The 21,414-nt window shown below is 40.3% G+C and overlaps 1 protein-coding gene and 1 long non-coding RNA gene across 2 annotated transcripts in view; both read right to left on the reverse strand.

Moving 5' to 3' along the window:
* pde9al (phosphodiesterase 9A like) overlaps positions 1-21,414 on the reverse strand; it is a 75,613-nt gene that overhangs the window by 25,828 nt on the left and 28,371 nt on the right. The window contains exons 9-11 of the mRNA XM_034169304.1: positions 21,295-21,376; positions 21,107-21,181; positions 20,863-20,949 (exon numbers count right to left, since the gene is read on the reverse strand). Coding sequence (XP_034025195.1) covers positions 20,863-20,949; positions 21,107-21,181; positions 21,295-21,376 — 244 coding nt within the window. The remainder of the gene's footprint in view (positions 1-20,862; positions 20,950-21,106; positions 21,182-21,294; positions 21,377-21,414) is intronic.
* Positions 1,153-13,267, reverse strand: LOC117509567. Its single transcript, XR_004560438.1, has 4 exons — positions 13,194-13,267; positions 9,798-9,875; positions 8,300-8,343; positions 1,153-1,168 (listed from the first exon to the last, which is right to left on the reverse strand). It is a non-coding gene; the product is annotated as an uncharacterized LOC117509567 (long non-coding RNA).

A 21,414-nucleotide genomic window follows, 5' to 3' on the forward strand; every position in this document is an offset into this window, starting at 1 on the left:
TATTCAAAACCTTATAAGTAAGAAGAAGAATTTTAAATTCTATTCTAGAATTAACAGGAAGCCAATGAAGAGAGGCCAATAGGGGTGAGATATGCAGTAGGTGCAGAACAAATGGTGCAAAGCGACGCAAATGCTTTTGGGTTACTGTCCAAGCTCTATTCTGCAAAGCTGTGCGTGTGCCTACCACAAATAATTCACCTCAATCAGAATAATTCCCTTTAAACTAAAGTATTCCAGGTTCCCAGCCCTGTGGTTATCAATGGATAAAATTATCAGATTAGCGCCAACATGTCACAGCACAGCACCAGACAGTGGCTACCAAAGCTCCCTGAGGTGAAGCAATGCAGCAGCAAAATAAAGACGTGTTTTTCCATTTTCCATAAGGGGTGTTCCATTATGGAGCAATATCACTTCAATTTGCAACCTCACACCATAAATGCTGCATGTTAGATGTAACAGCTTTAAACACGGCTATATACAGTTATGCTCTAAAGTTTACATACCCTGGCAAAAAGTTTGTTTTTTGGTCATTTTTCAGAGAATATGCATGATAATACAAATTTTTTTATTTTTTATTTAGAGTGCCACACTGTTTGTATTTCTTTGTAATTGATGTAAATAAAGTCCAAGACATATTCAGTGGCAGCTTTACCACCAGAGAGCCTCATCCACAACAACCACAAAAGACTCCAAGCTGTCATTGATGTTAAAGAGGGCAACACACAGTATTAAGAACAGGGGTATGTAAACTTCTGATCAGGGTCATGGCATGTCTGAGTGTTGCACTCTTTAACTAAAGAAATACACCTCGGTTAGTGTGTTTATTTCAATAGCAAAGGGACAAGCTGTAAGGGCTTCCTTATTTCATTCCTGGATTAATGTAAGACAAATGACATGACAAATAAATTACAAGAATAAGAAAAATGCTGAACTTGGGAACTAGTTACACAAACAACACATCAGTTACACAAACAACACATCACTTCTGGCTGTTTGTTCCCCACTTTCTACGTGCTGGAGTATAAACATGGAAGCTTTTTAGATGAAACATGTATCCGCTCTGAAAGGTGAAGGTAACAACCACCAAACAGCGCAAACATATAGATATGATTACCTGGTGAACTGATCAGCACCCTGCGATAACACATTCTGAACACGTCCTCCTTCTCTGCAGGCATAAAGCCATCAGATTCATCAATCACACAGTGAAGTTTAGAACGAGACAAAATGGGCAAACAGGTTATGAAAAACAATTAAAAAGCTGAAAATTGGTGTGTGCAGTCCTCTTTGAAGGTTTTGCCTCATGACATCATGAAATTGCCTTATATATATATGTTGATTTGATTATTTGTGAAGAAACAGCCATACAGTGTTTTCAAACATTGCCTAGAAAGTCAATTAAAACAACAGCATCCTGACTCTACATGTCTGAATCCTGACATCCACTAAAAAAATGTCATGTGCCCCCACTGGTGTTTAAGTTGGTGTATGGTTTTATACTCGTCGTGGCAATGCCTCAGTGGTGAGGAACATTGTTTCTTGGTCAATGTCTAGGTGGGATGATGGAATTCTACATACAGAGTTTGATCCAGAGATGCCTGTGCGTGGGTTTGTTTAACGTGGGACTGTCGTTGCACGCTGACAAACACACAGCCATCAACAGATTCTTAGCCTGGTCTGATGGCTGGGAAATTCCAAATGATCGAGGTCTGAGGGCCTGCTGCAGCCTTCATCCACCTTCGCAGCTGGAGGGTTACAAGCCATCGCCTCCTCTGTCCAATCCACCGTGAGGACATCTTGTTTTACAGAGCTCCACTAGCCATCTCTTGTTCAGGGTTCCTACTGGGCATTAACGGTTACCGTAGTAGCCACAGGGCACACAAGGTTCCCCAGTATATTTCACCCCAACAGGCAACCCTGACTTGATCCATTACCCAGATGTCACAATGCAGATAAGGGTTGGATGTTTTGCTCTCTGGTCTACTTGCAAGTGGATCATTAGGGGTTGGCCAATTGGTTTAAATGCTCCCTGCCAGAATTTTGACAAGAAGCAAGCAAAAAATGTAAACCACATTACAATGATTTTGGCCTCCCTTCTTGGCTTCTCCCTCCCTCTTGTCGTCCTTTGTTGACTGATTCTGCTCTTTTTCTCTTTGTCGAGGCACTGACAACACCAATGATGGCTCCTGGACCTACACCTCAGGGCGTTGGACTGATTGGATGACACGCTTGTTGCACCACTGCCCGGAGGTCATGCCTCTATAGTCAACAAGGCTGGAAATGGACACCTACGTTTAGAGACCCAAGACAATCTCTGCTTTAGTTTCAATAAGGACGCAGTTTTTGTTGCTCTATTTTTTTCTGTTTCTAAAGAAATGCTTTGTTTCAATTTGTAAAAACCTCAAACTGTTAGAATGGCCTAAGCGTGGGCACCCTCTGTGTCTGGTCTGCTTGAGGTTTCTTCTTCATTATCATCAGAGGAGTTTTTCCTTGTCACTGTGCACTGTGTGCTTTGCTTGGGGGGTCGGTAAGGGTAGACCTTACTCGTGTATAGCGCCTTTGAGGCAGCACTGTTGTGATTTGGTGCTATACAAAATATAATAATGAATTGAATTCTTTTGGTATGCGGTGTATTGGCCCAAATTTTCAAAAGGATACTTCCTCTAGACGTATCCCCTACATCACAAGAAATGGTGTCAATCAGATGAGGCGTTCTTTATTTTAAGTTGCACTCTTTACATCATGATGTCACAACAGCAAAAGTTCAAGGAGTGTCCAGTCAGGTCCAGATGTATCTGGACAGCAACACAGTTTTGTAATTTTTTTCTCTGTACACCACCACAATGAAGCTGAAATTAAACAACCCAACACGAGCTTGGATGTGCAACAATTTGTCAGAAGGCACCAGGGAAACTCAACCAAGATTTGATCCTTCTTGTTCCACTGATGTTCTCCCTCAATAAAAGTTGCACTGTGCAAGGTTTTTTTACAGTCACAGCCACAGAAGCCTATGACTCCTTCGCATTGTCGTGAGTGTCTTGGTGGTTCTCCCTCATCTGTCTGTTTTTTCCACTGTCACTCAATTTTCTGAGAACTTCCTAATCCAGACAGATTTTTCACAACAGCACCATACTGTTTGTATTTTTCTTAATGATTGTCGGAAATTAATTTAATTTATTAATTTATATAGCGCCAAATCACGACAAAGTCGCACCAAGGCGCTTCACATAATTCACAACACAAATTAATCTAAATTCAAAATTAAAAGCAAGAAAAGCACAGTAAAAGATAAAAACACAGTAGAATAAAAAGAAATTACAAAGCAAACACAAACAGATTAAAAAATTAATGATAAGACAGTCTAAAAAAGTGGGTCTTCAGTCTTGATTTAAAAATCTCCACCGTGTCAGACTGCCGAATAACAGCAGGTAGATCATTCCAAGAGCCGGACCACGGTAGGAGAAGGCTCTATACCCCACAGACGTTTTGTTCATCCTCGGGAACACACAGAAGCCCTGCGCCCTGCAAACGCAAAGGCCCTCGCAGGTACGTAGGGCTTAACCAAGTCCGCCAAGTAGGAAGGCGCCAGTCCATGAACAATTTTATAAACCAACAATAAAACTTTAAAATCCAATCTGGCAGAAACCGGTAGCCAATGAAGGGATGCCAGAATGGGAGTAATTGTGGGAAAGTGTAGTGACACGGACCCACAACAGGGGGCGTAAATGAACGGACAATAGAGGAAGTTAATGTGAACACTTTACTGTTGTGAATGTCACAACCACACACAGCAGATTATAGAATAAATACAAGTCAATGAATGAAGGTGTCGTGTGGGCAGGATCCGACGATAGGAGACGTCCATCTGGAGATGAACCGGAACCACACGATTTCCACCGCCACCGAACCCGAAGGATACGGGAGCCGCCAAGTCCCGAAGTCCCCAGGTGGCCACCGTCTCAACGTGTCGGATCTGGTACTGCTGGCGGAGAACAAAGACAGTCAAGTGTGGGTGTGTATACACCCCGTAACAATAACGGTGGGAATTCCACCTCCACCTCTAACACACACTCGTGCAGCGTCTGAGTACCACTTATCTGGTGGGAAGTAGGACGAAACAGTCGCAAACCCACGCCGGTCCTCTGGGTAGACAGCTGCAACACAATAGCTCTTGGAATCAATCAATATAGTACGCAGGCAGAGAAAGTTACCTCTCAAAGAAGTACGATATCTCGGCAACGTGGTGGAGGTGTTATCCTGCTTTTATCCGGGGAGAAGTGCAGATGTCATAGTTGATGAGTGACAGCTGTCACCTCGGCTGTTCCTGTAAGGCGGCAGCGCCCCCTTGTACCTGAAGCCCGCACTTCAGGCAGGGCGCCCTCTAGTGGTGGGCCAGCAGTACCTCCTCTTCTGGCAGCCCACACAACAGTAATGTGGTCAAACCTTCTACTTTGTGTCAAAATTCTGGCAGCAGCATTCTGCACCAACTGAAGTCCTTGAATGCTAGACTGCGGCAGACCAGAAAATAAAGCATTACAATAATCCAATCTAGAAGAGACAAATGCATGAATCAGAGTCTCAGCATCAGCCATAGACAGGATGGGGTGAATCTTTGCTATATTTCTCAGATGAAAGAAAGCAGTCCTCGTAATATCCCTAATGTGGAGGTCAAAGGACAACGTAGGATCAAAGATTACCCCAAGGTTCCTCACTTTGTCAGTATGATGTATAACACATGAACCTAGACTAAGCGCCAGCTGATCAAATTGGTGCCGATGTCTTGCTGGGCCAAGAACCATCATTTCAGTCTTATCAGAGTTCAAAAGTAGAAAGTTGCTAGACATCCAACTTCTCACTGCTGCAAGACAGTCCTGTAAAGATTTTATGTGGACAGGATTTCCAGCAGCTATCGGCATATACAACTGAGTATCATCAGCATAACAATGAAAAGCAACCCAGAAACGCCGCAGAATGTTCCCAAGGGGTGCCATATACAGGGAAAAAAGCAAGGGACCCAGAACGGATCCCTGCAGAACTCCAAACTTCATGCCCTTAAAGTCAGAGGTAGTGTCATTGCACAAAACACAATGGGAACGACCAGACAGATAAGACGTCAGCCACACAAGAGCAGTTCCAGTAATCCCGAAACAGTTTTCTAGCCTATCAAGTAGAATATGATGATCAACTGTGTCAAACGCAGCACTGAGATCCAACAACACCAATGCTGTAGTAGTATCCGAGTCCATTGCTCACAGAAGATCATTAACTACTTTAATAAGTGCTGTTTCTGTGGAGTGATGTCTTCTAAGAGCAGACTGCAGTGGCTCAAAAAGGTCATTCTCAGTAAGATAGTCCACAAGCTGCCGTGAAACCACCTTTTTCCAGAATTTTAGAGCAGACTGATAGATTTGATATCGGCCCTATAATTTTTCAATTCACCAGGATCAAGATTAGATTTCTTGAGTAGTGGTTTAACCACTGCAGATTTAAAACAATTTGGAACAGATCCAGAGTTTAAAGAAAGGTTAACAATTTCCAGCACAGTCGGCCCAAGAATGGGCCAAAGATCCTTAAACAATTTTGTTGGTATAGGATCAAATAAACAAGTTGTGCTTCCAGTAGACATCACGAGTTTCGTCAGCACACCTTGTGAGATACTGTTAAATTCCGTGAATATAGGTAGCACCTCAGTAGTAGTCCCCAGCTCAGTAGCTAGATACAATGATTCAACCAAAGTATGCTGAGATGTGCTCAACCTAATATCTTCTATTTTCTTTTCGAAATAGTCCAGAAAGTCCTGCGCTGAAAAGGAGAACGACCAACAGGTGGCTGTCCATGAATAAGAAATGCCACCGTATCAAACAAGAACTTTGAGTTATGCTTGTTTTGTTGATCAATTCAGAATAATATGCCTGCTTCGTAGCCAATAAAGCATGCTTATATCTAAAATAGCTTCAACGGCCACGCAAGGTGAAACACCTCTAGTTTGGAACTACGCCATTTCCGTTCCAACCCTCTAGCCTTCTTCCTAAGGTCACGCAAATAACTATTGAACCAGGGTGTCTGTGCTTTGGGAAGGCGTGGTTTAATAGAGGAGGCGCAATCTTATCAAATGTGGTTTTTAGCACTAAATTCAGGCTATCTGCAAGACTGTCTACTGACTGAAATTTCATCAAGCTTGAAGTTAGGATTTCAGGTAGTCTTGCTTCGAGTTCAGTCAAAGTTGAAGGTTTAATTTGTCACCGCAATGATAGGCAAGGTTGTTGCTCCACTAAACGCGGCAGCGTAATTGTAAACCTAATAAGCGAGTGGTCAGAGACCGCTGATGCAAGAGGCAGGATGTCGATATTTGTGACAGCAAGGCCACGTGCAAAAACCAATCCAGAGTATTACCACTGATACGAAATCAAGTCTAAGACATACTCACCGATTTGAAATGTTTGTGTATCAATCACTTGACTTGGTGAAAGAAGGCTGGCCGTAGAAATGATGATTTGTATTAAAAAATAATCCTTATTTACTTCATCCAATTACTTAGGGCTCCTTCACACATAACACGATTGAGGCAGAATGGCACACGAAGGAGGAATCAAATGCCACTCCTGAAAAATCGACGCCCCCCTCAAATGGCCTCGTACAGCTGTCACTACAACCATTTGCACACACCAGCGGCCAGAAGACACCAAGTGCTCTGCGCATGCTCATTCATCCCCCTCTCAGCAGGTCTCAGCAAATTCCAAGTGTCGCACACGAACATCCAACACTTCTCGCTGGACACTTAGAAAAGGGCGGGGCTATTCACGCTCCTGGTATGATAGTAGACAGCAGGCGACCACATTCGAGCTGTGTGTCAAATTTGTCTAAGTGCAACACGAGTGTGGCGTCACCTAGAAACACACATGGGCACGACTGTGCCGAAGGCCCCCCCATACACACCATGAATCCAACATTGTCAGCTGTGGCTGAGGGTCCCAGAGTCCAATCGCTGTCCAGTGCAGTGCACTGCTGAAACAGCTGACCGCTGTATACTACAGCTCAGCTGGTGAACATGCAATGCATGTGTGGACGGGCGCTCACGCCCTCAGCACATGTTGATAATTAGGTACCGATACGATTGCATGAGGACCGGCCAGCAGGAGATTAAATAAAACTACAGACAGGCGTGCATGATACCTCAGTGACGGTATTGTGCATGCCTGTCTATGACTGATGCTGAGACCTTGATACATGCGTTTATTTCTTCCAGACTAGATTATTGTAATGCTTTATTTTCTGGCCTGCCACAGTCTAGCATTCAGGGACTTCAATTGGTACAGAATGCTGCTGCCAGACTTTTGTCACAAAGTAGAAGGTTTGACCACATTACACCCATTCTAGCATCCCTTCATTGGCTACCAGTTTCTGCCAGATCGGATTTTAAAGTCTTATTGTTAGTTTATAAAATTGTTCACAGACTGGCACCTTCCTACCTGGTGGACTTGGTTAAGCCCTACGTACCTGTGCGGTCCTTGCGTTCGCAAGGTGCAGGGCTTCTGTGTGTTCCGAGGGTGAACAAGAAGTCTGTGGGGTATAGAGCCTTCTCCTACCGTGGTCCGACTCTTTGGAATGATCTACCTGCAGTTATTAAGCAGTCTGACACGGTGGAGACTTTTAAATCAAGACTGAAGACCCACTTTTTTAGACTGTCTTATCATTAATCTAATTTGTTTTTATGTTTACTTTGTAATTTCTTTTTAATTCTACTGTGCTTTATCTTTTATTGTGCTTTTCTTGATTTTAATTTTGATTTTAAATTACTTTGTGTTGTTATGAATTGTGTGAAGAGTCTTGGGGCGACTTTGTCATGAGTTGGCACTATATAAATTAATAAATTGAAATTAAACTGAATTAAATTGACAGTGTGTCCCTTCCGACAGCAGGTGGAATGCTTCACAGTTCCCCATTTAATTTTTGGTTCGCGGATTTTCTTCTGGTTTCTGCGTCTTTCGTGTTCTGTGTGAACTGGCCCTTATGGAGAGACTGTCTCTAATTCTGAAATAGTTTGTAATATTTTTGTTGCACCCCTTGAATTAAAGCTGAAATTCTACCCATGAACACATCTTCATTCTGATGGTGTTCAGAGGTAAAATCACAAAAAAGAATTGCAGCGAGCAGTTTTCAGCTTTTAACATTTTTCTCCCATTAGCAAAAAATAATAATATATAACTAACATTTTTACAGTATTATTATTGATGTTGGTTCATATCAGTGGACCATGTACTAGACAGTTAAACAATTCAAGGAAGTAATTCAACTTTACCTCCAAGCTGGTTGCTGGACAAAGGGACGACTTTATACAAGAAGCTGTAAGAAGACAGCGAGACAAACATTATTCCTGATTCCAAACTTTGCTTGAACACTGAGGCCACAGTGACGGACCCGTCATCGTAGCCGCAACTTATGTTCCTTGTGTTTTGTTCCTATGTAGGGTTTTGTCATTTTTGTAGTTATTATTATTATTATTATTATGCATACATTTAGTTTTGTTTTTATATTGCCCCTGGGGGTTTGTTAATATGTTGTTTCTGATTATTTCCTTTGTCTCCAATTTTAATATTTATCTGTTTTTTTTTTTGTTTTTTGGTGTCCTCTTGATCTAACATAGTTTTTATTCCTTCATGTTACTTTCTAGGTTACATTGTTCTGGTCTTTCTGCTACACATTTTGGTTGAATAATCCCATTGACGCTTAGCATTACAATAATTTTGTTCATTTCCCATGCCTCTGTTTTGTTTAATAATTCTGTTCTTCCTCATGTTGTCTTTTTTGTTGGTTTGTTTATTCTGTTATTGCTGGTGTGTGTGTACACTTTGGTAATTATTTTTTTTTTCTTGTATTTTTTAACAACTCTGGGCATATATTTGCATCTGGGTTTTTTGGTATATTTATTCCATTTTCACATCATATTTTGGTTTGACAATTTCTTCATGTCAGGTTTAAAAAACAACTTTGTTTCTCTTTTTGTTGTTTGCCTTTCTGGTTTGTTGTCGTCAGTTTTCTTTGTGTTCATTATTCCTCTGCATTTATAGTTTCTCTTGGGTTTATTATTCCTCCATGTTTATGGGTGGTTACAGTACTACAATGTATATAATTTTTAGTGTTTTGTTCTTCTTTGATTTTTTCCCCCCTCAGTATTAACACTTGCCTTATGTTGACATCACCTTCCTTTCTGTTTTTGTGCTTTACATCCAGTTCTTGCACACCTGTTTTTAATCCCACCAAATTCACCCTTCTGTTTTCAACCCTCTTCTCTATCTGTCAGGGTTACTACCATATGTCCATTTAAACTGTGTCCATTTTTTATTATCTGCTCGTGTTTCATTGTTACTGCCTTTGTATTTCCGGTGTTTAGCTTCTCCCTTGAGCTTGCCATTTTTCCTAGCGTTTGACTGTATTTGATATACTATCTCTGATCTCTGTTGTCTCCTGGAATTCCCTTGTGAATGCCCTCACGTATACCTCAGCTCTTCGTTTGATCTTCTGTGCATGACCCCAGACCGTCCCTTTTATTTGATAATACAACTTAGAATTCTCCAGCTTGTCTGTTCTCTACACTGGGGTCAGCTCAGTCCTCTGAATGATGAAACTACTTTGTCCTTCCAGATTTAAAAACACAGGCTCTTCTTTGAAAAAGCACCAATTTCAAAATAATGATGTTTAAATGAGACAAAATGTGCCAGTGCAGATGTTGATAACCAACAACAAAAAAATATCTGAATGTATTGTGATAATGTATAAATGCAGCGTGGTGATGTTACTTTGGAGAGTTTGTGGGCATGGTGGGATCGATGGAGACTAAGGCTCCTTCTGGGTCCACCATCATAATGGCAGTGTTCCTGTATCAGGTGGAGGAGAGGAAAAATGTAAATTGTTAAGGAGACACTCTCACATTTCTACTTAGATTTGTGTCAGTATTAATTTAAGATAGCTTCAAACTAGATTTTGTGTTGAATTTAAGAAATGATCATTTTCCGTTGTGCACACCTGCTTGTAATTCTAAAAAACTTCTTCAGTCTCTTTGCTCACAAAAAAGATGGCAAAGCTGCTTAAAAGATAAATATGACTTGTGAAATTTTTAATCTGCTGTTTTTGTAAAAAATGTAACATCCTAATCCCAGAAAAAAATACTTTTTTTTTCAGATAATCTCGTACTCTTAGTTCAAGAAATCTGAACAAGTAATTTCACTAAAACAAAACAACAACAACAACAACAAAAACATAAAAAGCAATAATTAAAAAAAATCTGCCAGTGGAACAAGTGAAAACTTGCTGAAAATGTCTTTGAACAAAATTAATTTTCATCTTAATTTTACAAACACTGTAAGTGCTGCATCTTACAAATAGCATCTTAAAAATCTAATAGTGAGTCAAAAAGCTTGTTTCATCTCAGATATTTTCAAGATTATTTCACCCTAAGATATGTAAGATGTATTATCTATGAACAAGTCTTGCTGAATTTTTGTTTAAGTGATTGTGCTTTATATTAAGCATAATTACATATTAATGAGAAATTAGACAAACCTGGCAACATTTTAAGTTTTTGCAGTGTTACTGTTAGTAGAATATTATCATGTCATCTGATGCATTTGATAATATTTACTTTAACCAAAGATTACACTGAATGTAAAAACACTTTAGAATGCACCATTTAACACAGAATTTTAAGGTTTCCCTTCCAGACTCCCCTCTTTGATTGCATCGTAACTTCGGCGACACCAGACCACTTCACTCACTTGGCCAAATTTGCTCCCGTTGCCAGTGTTGAAGGCTTTTTCCTCTCATGACTTAACAGAGGTGGGAGTAAGTCACCATTAAGTCACTCTCAAGTCATGAATCAGCAAGTCCCAAGTCAAATCTCAAGTCATAATGACCATCAATTGTTTGCAAGCTGACTTGCGACTTGACTTGGGACTTGCAGATTCATGACTTGAGAGTGACTTGACAGGACTGCATTTAATATACAACCCCTGGCAAAAATTATGGAATCACCGGCCTCGGAGGATGTTCATTCAGTTGTTTAATTTTGTAGAAAAAAAGCAGATCACAGACATGACACAAAACTAAAGTCATTTCAAATGGCAACTTTCTGGCTTTAAGAAACACTATAAGAAATCAGGAAAAAAAAATTGTGGCAGTCAGTAACGGTTACTTTTTTAGACCAAGCAGAAGGAAAAAAAATATGGAATCATTCAATTCTGAGGAAAAAATTATGGAATCATGAAAAACAAAAGAACGCTCCAACACATCACTAGTATTTTGTTGCATCACCTCTGGCTTTTATAACAGCTTGCAGTCTCTGAGGCATGGACTTAATGAGTGACAAACAGTACTCTTCATCAATCTGGCTCCAACTTTCTCTGATTGCTGTTGCCAGATCAGCTTTGCAGGTTGGAGCCTTGTCATGGACCATTTTCTTCAACTTCCACCAAAGATTTTCAATTGGATTAAGATCCGGACTATTTGCAGGCCATGACATTGACCCTATGTGTCTTTTTGCAAGGAATGTTTTCACAGTTTTTGCTTTATGGCAAGATGCATTATCATCTTGAAAAATGATTTCATCATCCCCAAACAGCCTTACAATTGATGGGATAAGAAAAGCGTCCAAAATATCAACATAAACTTGTGCATTTATTGATGATGTAATGACAGCCATCTCCCCATTGCCTTTACATGACATGCAGCCCCATATCATCAATGACTGTGGAAATTTACATGTTCTCTTCAGGCAGTCATCTTTATAAATCTCATTGGAAAGGCACCAAACAAAAGTTCCAGCATCATCACCTTGCCCAATGCAGATTCGAGATTGATCATTGAATATGACTTTCATCCAGTCATCCACAGTCCACGATTGCTTTTCCTTAGCCCATTGTAACCTTGTTTTTTTCTGTTTAGGTGTTAATGATGCCTTTCGTTTAGCTTTTCTGTATGTAAGTCCCATTTCCTTTAGGCGGTTTCTTACAGTTCGGTCACAGACGTTGACTCCAGTTTCCTCCCATTCGTTCCTCATTTGTTTTGTTGTACATTTTCGATTTTTGAGACATATTGCTTTAAGTTTCCTGTCTTGACGCTTTGATGTCTTCCTTGGTCTACCAGTATGTTTGCCTTTAACAACCTTCCCATGTTGTTTGTATTTGGTCCAGAGTTTAGACACAGCTGACTGTGAACAACCAACATCTTTTGCAACATTGCGTGATGATTTACCCTCTTTTAAGAGTTTGATAATCCTCTCCTTTGTTTCAATTGACATCTCTCGTGTTGGAGCCATGATTCATGTCAGTCCACTTGGTGCAACAGCTCTCCAAGGTGTGATCACTCCTTTTTAGATGCAGACTAACGAGCAGATCTGATTTGATGCAGGTGTTAGTTTTGGGGATGAAAATGTACAGGGTGATTCCATAATTTATTCCTCAGAATTGAGTGAGTCCATATTTTTTCCCTCTGCTTGGTCTAAAAAAGTAACCGTTACTGACCTGCCACAATTTCTTTTCCTGATTTCTTATAGTGTTTCTTAAAGCCAGAAAGTTGCCATTTGAAATGACTTTAGTTTTGTGTCATGTCTGTGATCTGCTTTTTTTCTACAAAATTAAACAACTGAATGAACATCCTCCGAGGCCGGTGATTCCATAATTTTTGCAAGGGGTTGTAGTGCTTTTCCATCTGCATCAGATGCTCAAAGCACTTTACAATAATGCCTCACATTCACCTCAATGTCAGTGACTTACTCCCACCTCTGTGACTTAATAACTTCTTGTATCATGGACAGCAATGGACAATAACTTCCACAATACAGAATTATAAACATTTTTAACATAATTTTAAGAAAGAATTTGAGATCATCTCATGTTTGGTTGCAGACCAAAGCATGGCAGAAACACACACGGTGGCTAATGATGTTTTCATGCATAAGTGAGAGGAATAAATGGAGATAATGTCATTACTGGATCTGCTTTGATGTGGAAAACATGGTTCACTCATTACTGGGCCATAGAATTTCGATGTGCAGTGACTTACTGGTTTTTAAGTTTTGTTGTTTTTTTTTTAAATCATTTTATAAAACAGTGGTTTGTTTAAATGTCAGTTTTCATTGACTAAGAGGACAAAAAACAATAAGACTGATTAGACTATGATCTAGAAGGTGGGTGACAAACCTGGGAATGTTGGTGGAGGAATAAAGCAGCTCCTTGATGTCAGAGGGACTGCAGTGCCGGCTAAACACCACCTGCGGGCGCCACAGCTCATTAGTTCATCAATTCTGATACATTTTTGTTTTTTGTTTTTTATTTAATAATGACAAAAATATAGTGAAATGTTGCGGCTTTTTTGTTGAGAACAGAGTCAGCTGAGATGCCAGATTATAGTTTGTAGCAGTTGCCTAGCTGTCATTAAAAAGCTCCAGCAGGACAGTGAGCCATGTAATCAAACATGGAATACTGTAAAAAAAATAACAGGGTTAGTATTCAGCTTTCCATCACTGAATGAAGTGGACTGTTCATCTTCTTCCACCCATTTATTATTACCTCTGCCACCGAAGTTGGAGGAGGTTATTTTTTTCACCTGTTTGTGAACAGTCTGGAGCCCATAATTTTTCATATATCGTCATGAGATTTTACTTACGATTCATATCCTAATACACAAGAACTGATTCCATTTTATTATGTAGGATGGTATGCTTGATCAATTGACAAAGTTTGATCTGGCTCTCATCTGGATTACAAATTTTGTAGCCACTGAAATGTAACATTGAAACCCTATTTAATGTATATTTTTCCATTATATTTTAATCAAATGTGCCTCAATCGCTCTCATACTTGAAAGTGAGGTGCAGACTGCCACTCACTATCACCTGACAAAGTTTGATCTGGATGTGATCCAGATTGTGTATTTTGTGGACATTTGAATTTAATATTGAAAAGCCCATTTGGTGTACATTTTGTGTTATATCTCAATCAAAAGTGCCTCAGTCACTGTCCTTTTTTTCTGTTATGGATTTATCTTCACCACCAAATGCGAATGGAGGTTATGCCTGTTTGTCTGTCCGCAAGTAATCAGTCAGAAACCAAGTGCCAAAAAGCAATGACAAATTGTGCATAGCAAAGATAACCAATGTTCTGTGAAAATTATCTGACAAAGAATTCACAAACTGAAAAAAGTTGAAAAAAACAAACAAACAAACAAACCTGAGAACACCACAAAAACTTTGATTCAAGTGCATGAACTAAATACAGACTTCTGATATTTGATAACATCTAATTTAGCTTATGAAAAGCCACTTCTAACAGGACTTTGACCTTGAAATTTTTTTCCAAGGTAAAAAGTTTGGGGAATTAGAAACTAGTGTTGGTGGACGCTTGTGCTCTCAGAGTGCTGTGATCTAGTTTTCACATGTGAAGATGGAGATGGCTAGTAAGTAGTCATTCATTAAGCTATCCTTAGCATGCAGCTATGTTGCTCAGTTGGGCTGCTAACTGCTAGCTAGTTGTGATTTATGTTGGCCAACATAACATAAAGTTGGAATGAAGCTCATTCACATTGAATGGTGGCCAGCAGACACTTTGCAGTCCTAAAACTGTTCTGGCGAGAGATACTAGAGATTCTGTGTTTTTGCATGTAGCAGGACAGACACAATGCAGGTTACACAGAGACAACCCCATGGCCAGCCTTGAAATGGTAGTGCAGCAGCTAAGAGCATATTTAGAGCAAAATCGTGCAAATAATGATACAAGCACCAAAGTTGGCACAAATACTCCTTAGACATTACTCTTTTGAACAAACCGATTGGCCACTTGAATTTTCAATAGGCGTCCATGTAGGGGTCAATTGAAGAATTACACAGGGGTCAAAATTAAAAATGATCAAATCATATTGAAATCTACACCACATTATTTGTCTGATCATAAAGATTCCAAAAAGGTATAGTTTGGACTATCTATGACTGAATGATCAGGAGTTATGGGGTAAAAACATCAAAAATGGTGACAAAGGTCAGTGTCAGTTTATACAGGGGTCAAAAGTTAAAGTTGCTCCAATTTTGGTAAAACATGATGAAAATTATTAATTGAGTTAACAGGGTTTAAAAAGGAATAGTTTGGACCATGTATCATGCTTAGTTATCATGTTACGGGGTAACATATGTCACGTCATAGAATCCAATGGACGTTGACCCTGTTTGACCTTTACTTTGGAGACCAAACATTCAACACAATCAAAACTATTCCATTTATTAATCCTATCAGCTCAACCAATAATTTGCATCACTTTTTACCAAAATTGGAGCAACTTTAACTTTTGACCCCTGTACAAACTGAAACTGACCTTTGTCACCATTTTTGCTGTTTTTAGCTCATAACTCCTGATCATTCAGTCATAGATGGTCCAAACTATACCTTTTTGGAATCTTTACAATCAGACAAATAATGTGGTGTAGCTTTCAAAAATGATTTGAGCATTTTTAATTTTGACCCCTGTGTAATTCTTCAATTGACCCCCTACCTGGCCGCCTATTGAAAATTCAAGTGGCCAGTTGGTAATGAGTAATGTCTCATGTATTTTTCATGAGTATTTGTGCCATCTTTGGTGCTTGTATCACCATTTGCATGATTGTTTCAGTTATCTGCTGCACTATGGGTAAAGACGTGGAGAGTGGGTGACACCTTGAGTACCCTGGGCAGGGCGAATGAAGCCCAACACACAACTCCCCCCCCCCCCCCCCCCATCTCACAAACTGAACAAGCTAAGCTAACAGGCTAACCTTGGTTTGTGCACTTATTAAATCATATTTTTGGATTGGGCAGTGGTTTCATCATAGGTGTCTTTGGTGTGGGCATTAAAATTTATGACCTGCTTATTTCCTCAGTAACTGTGGATTAACTGGACGTAACATCTTCAACGTTGAAAGGACGCCCAAAAAACCATGCGTCTCAGCAAACTGCACAGCAACACATAGTCCAAGGGAGGCCGAAAGGGTTGGGATCCAAGAAAGATTCTAGTAATGAAGACCATTCTCCTAAGAAAAGCGGGAGACCCAAGGGTTCCTTGAAAAAAGTACACTTGAGAAGGCTGCTGCCAGTCAAGATGATTTGGGAGAAAATGTACTAAATGATTCCAGTTTGCCCAAAAACCCAAGGGGCTGTCCGAAAGGATCCTCCATGAAACACAAGGCAGAAAGTGTTGAAAATGACAGCGGCTCTGCAATACCTCAGAAAAGGGGAAGACCAAAGGGCTGTCCCAATAAGAAACCGATGCTGCAGAGATCAATGAGCAGTGAGGAGGATTCAGGTGCTTATCTGATGGAAACCTGAAGTCACAGAAAAGAGGCCGAGGTCGGCCCAGGAAGGGGGACAACACAGTGGGATCAGTGCCAGATGTGTCTCAAGGAATCTCAAAGAGAGGGAGGAGACGACCCAGAAAGAGTGGAAAGGGGGGCAGAGATCAACAAATGGTGACAGATGGTTCACAAGTTATTAAGTAGATAAACTTTTAAAAGTTTGTTCAGTCTCTTATTGAGTAAATGGCACAAGACATTTTACATATTATACTAAACTGGTATGTAGAATTTATTGCAGAATTTTTCTGTAGTTGTAATTTAGTTTTCAGTTGTAGTTTTTGTCCATTTTAGTGTAACACAAAGTGGGTCCCTAAATTTTCAGGGAATGACTCTGAGGAAATAATATAATAAACACCCCTGGCATCGGGGTGAATGTGAGGCATTATTGTAAAGCGCTTTGAGCGTCTGATGCAGATGGAAATGCAGGCCATTTACCATTTAACATACCAATAGCTGCTACAATGCTAACGCCATTGGCATACAAACTTAACATAAAAAATTCAGTCAACGGAAATACTAAAGCATAGACATTTATGCACAGTCAGGACAGACAGGACAGCAGCCTCTGTGCCATCAGAGCTTTGAGCTTGACTCACACAAGCTGTCACTCAAAGTGACGACACCCTGAATTATGCACAACTTTGTGGCTTAAAATGTCATAAACTAATGAATCATAAAGACACCCCCCCTCCCCTCATCAACGTACAATTGTCACGGAGACCAAAAGTGTTTTTTTTTTGTACCAGGCTGTAAAGATGTTTTTTGCTCGACAGAGGACATTTTAACATAGGTGTCTATGGTAATCTGTTAGCTTTTGGAGCCAGCCTCAAGTGGCTAGTCAAGGAACTGCAATTTTTTCTTCTTCCAGATGTGTGTTATGTTTGACAGCTGGAGGTTGGACTTGGTTTTACATATGAAAATGAGGGCAGTCACGTCTAAGTAGCGTTTCTTTAAGCTAGTGTTAGCAAGCTCTTCGTAAGCCGTGTTTATGCTTGAAAAATGACTGATTTTGAATGTTTAATTGTTTGCCTCGCCTCCTTACAGTTAACAACAGATGACTCCATTCTTTGTTTTCAAATGTAGACTTTCGCTTTCTCCGTCTGTCAACTGATTTCAATGACAAACTGCACAGTTTTCAGTCTGCTTTTTTCCTGCTTGGCTTGGTGAAGCTTTTGTGTTCCTCGTACAGCACAGCCTGTGACTGTCAAACGTCCACCTGCACACAAACAGCTGGCCTTGATATAAGGCCTCAGTGTTTGAAAAGGGCAGCAGGAAGGTTATCGGATTTCATGCATTTGAGCTTTACGGAGTCACCGGGGAACGTACTGTAATGTAAGGGTTTGGTTCATGTCTGAAAAGACTCAGGTCCACAGAGAGCATTGAGAGGATAATGAGGAACTAAATGACAGCTGGAGCGTGGGATTCAAAGAGTAGTTGAATTCAGAACGTTATCCAGTTCTGTGCGGGTGGCGCTAGGGGGCGGTGCTACAGGGCCACAGACCCTTTGCAAGTCTTGACTGATTGTGAGCGTGATTCTTCAAAGTAAGTAAATAGATTCATAAATATGACCATTTCTGACAAAATATCAACTCAAACGGGGTCAATCAACAAATACACATTCCACGCAGTTTGCAAATCTGAAATATTGGACCTGGACCATATTGGAATTCTGCTACTGCAGAAGACTCTGGGAAGGCTGTGTGGTCCAGAAATGGAAGTACTCTACAAATTTCCAAAGGTTTGATGAATTAAAAATTTTTTTAACCCTAATCCTAACTCTTGTTGTAATCATAAGGTTGCTTTGTCTAGACCCTCATTCTGACAATGGAAACACACAGTGCCCTTCTGCTATGGATCAGCTCGTGAACTGTGCAGACACACACACAAACACAATGCGCCACACCATTTTGTCAAGGCAGAACCACATCCATTCTGGTTCAAGAACCCAATTTTGAACCATTGTCTACATTTACAACTAAATAAAAATGATGCAGAATTAAAAAACTAAAAGTGACTTAATAAATGCATGTAAGGAAGTGAGACTCTTATTAAATCTAATTCATCATACAGATTATTTACAGTATATGTGTATGTATTTACTGGCATTCAATAAAGAAAGGTAACTTGAATGATAAGATTTCTTTGAGAACTTTTTGTTCATACAAAACTCCACTAGTTTTAGAAATGTTGACAATTTTACTCTTATTTGAAAATGTGGGAAAAATATTTCCTGGTACTTCCTACGTGTACTGTACGAAACAAAATGTGATATTAACTTAATCTAGTTAAGTCAATCTGACTGACAAAATGTGGCTGTTTAAATGGGAAAAACAAATAATTAAAAAATTGCTCCAATTAATTGTATATTATGTTTCCTGTAACAAATCAATGACTCCAATCTAGCAAAACAAAACAAAAAAAATTATTGTAAACCCCCCACTGTTTGTGTACTCTGGCAAAATATTTTCTTTTGGGATGAATAAAGTTGATCTATGGCTTTATACATACATACATACGGACATATATATATATATATATATATATATATATATATATATATATATAATACAGATAGATAGATACACACACATGCTTATATATGTCATTTATGCTGGGTTATTATTATTAATAGTAGTGTACCCACATTTATGGTGCTCCGTCTTGAAGTCAGCAGGTGCATCAGACAAATATTCATCCTGAGGCCAAGGGCTAGGCACTCTTCAGCAGACATGTGTCACTGCCAGCTCGCTACTTGAAGCACTCACCAGTTCAGCAAGTGTTTCATTTATCTGCTTCACTGAACCCTAAATGTACAACTCCAATTCCAATGAAGTTGGGACATTGTGTAAAATGTAAATAAAAACAGAGTTTGACGCCGTAGCATCCGGCACACGTCAGGCAATGGGGGTTAATACTCAGTTCTATCCTTTACAATCACAGGTTAAGACGCGCGTGAGAACGGCGGTGTTCTGCTGCCGCCGATAATGCCCTGTGTACCGCTGGATTTATCCAGGCAAATCCTGCGTTACTCCAGGAACTTTTGATATAGGCAGCCCCCAGAGTATAATAGGCTGAAGCAGCTGTCAGTGCAGGGGGAGGGAGTGACAGGGAGCTCATCTCTCAGCCTTTTCTTTTCTCTCCTTTTCCCCTCCTCAACATGTTGCTCGTTTCCACCACAGGGCTACCCTCTGCTTCTGAACCAGACCTCTTGGTAAGTCCTTGCTGCTACCAATTTTATTTTAGGAGGCATACTGGAGCTTTTCTGCAAAAATATCTGGAGCTGGCCGCGAGTGAGAGACCTGCATGCAGCGCGCTAGCGTTTTTATACTGACCGCCGCCTATCAGCCGTTTGGAACACCGTCAACTGGGAGGTGGCATTTAGAACAGTTTACTGTCCGCTAGTGCCGCCGTTTTGTCTGCCTCTGTCGCCAGTTAAAACGCCTTTGAGGACGCCGATGTGGGCTCTATCGCCGTTTTACACGCCGTTGGTTAGGGGTACAACGCCGGCCGCCAATTACGGCGGTGTAAACTGCGGCACTACAGAAAGGGGCGGGATGACACGGCGATTAAAAAGTATCAAACGCAGTTGTTCGCGTTGTCTCCATCGTCAGGCTACTTCTCCGGGAGCGCTCCCGGAATTATTTGACATGTTGAATAATTTTTTCGACGATTCCCAGTGAAGCCGGAACCAAACCACGCCCCCGTGCGCCGGCATTAACTACGGCGTTTGATCCCTAAAACGGCCCGGAGGGGGCAAAATCTCTGCCGGGACGCTTCCGGGAGAGTTTACCATCTATGTGTAAACGGGACATAAGAGTGAGAATTTTACCAGCTAGGTAAAATGTTTCATGCAAATTCTCAGCAGTGTGACACGGCGACTGCAAATTTGAGTGAAGGCAGCATAATGGCAGCATGATGCAAGTTGGTTGGTTGCTCAAAAAATAGAGGTTTTTCTGTATAAATCTAATACGTTTGGCTTTTTTTTTCTCTTACATTTTGTAAAGGTTAGTGAGAAATAAACACTTTTAAATTTAAAAGCCCTGTTTTTAAAAGCAGATAGTACCTCTGATGTTATTTACAAGACATCATACTACTAAGCAGACATTAGCAAGCTAACTGGCGATACAGTAGTGTCACCTTGATACGTTTTACTGAAGCAAATCAATCTAACTTTGACGGAAGAAAAGCTCACTGTGACTGTGCTGTGTTGCCCTGCCCTATATAATTGATCATATTCCTGTAATCACGTGACGTCACCATGTGTTTGGCACACCTGGAAACGCCATCAAGCGACAAACGGCAAATACTTGGTGCCTTCATTTGTAGCTAATCTGACCGTAGGGTGAATCTTGTGATTATTTCTTCATTTGGGCTTGAACTATATGCTCCAAAAGACACCTCTGTCCTGTAAATCTAGTTCAAGTACTCTGCATTAATAACTAATTAATGTTCAAATGTTTATAACTAATCAATGTGATCATTCATCGTTTTACCAGCCAACGTTTGAGGGTGATTGGATTCATATTGAATTCCTTCACCAGTCCCAAGTCATGGTACATATACTCCAGACAGCTCAACATCTACAGCCACAGAGAATGAGAAAATAAATTGAAGATTCAAAAATACATTAATTAGAATTATTAAATGTTCAAAGTGGAATTTCTTGGACATGGAGCGAGCGAACAGCAGTTATATGTCAGAAAATAATCTGGAGTGAAAACAATGATGTCGACAAACCTCATTGTGTTCCCAGTGCCAGACATCGAATGTTGGCTTTTTCAGTGCATCCACCGTCTCCTGAGAGAGTGTGTACTGTACACACATAAAAAACAAACAAACAAAACCATGAGAACTTTAAAACCAGTCAGACTGCAGAATTGATACTTTTCTAACATCGATGAAAGCATGAATCCCAGCAGATGTACCTTTGGGTAATTGGGGACGTCTCGTCTTGGTGTGACCATCCATCCATCATCTGAGAAGCTGTATTTGCACTGGCAGCTTACTCTGATGTCAGATAAGACAAAGGCAGAATGAATTTTGAC

Source organism: Thalassophryne amazonica, chromosome 4, assembly GCF_902500255.1.
Source record: "Thalassophryne amazonica chromosome 4, fThaAma1.1, whole genome shotgun sequence".
NCBI lineage: Eukaryota > Metazoa > Chordata > Actinopteri > Batrachoidiformes > Batrachoididae > Thalassophryne > Thalassophryne amazonica.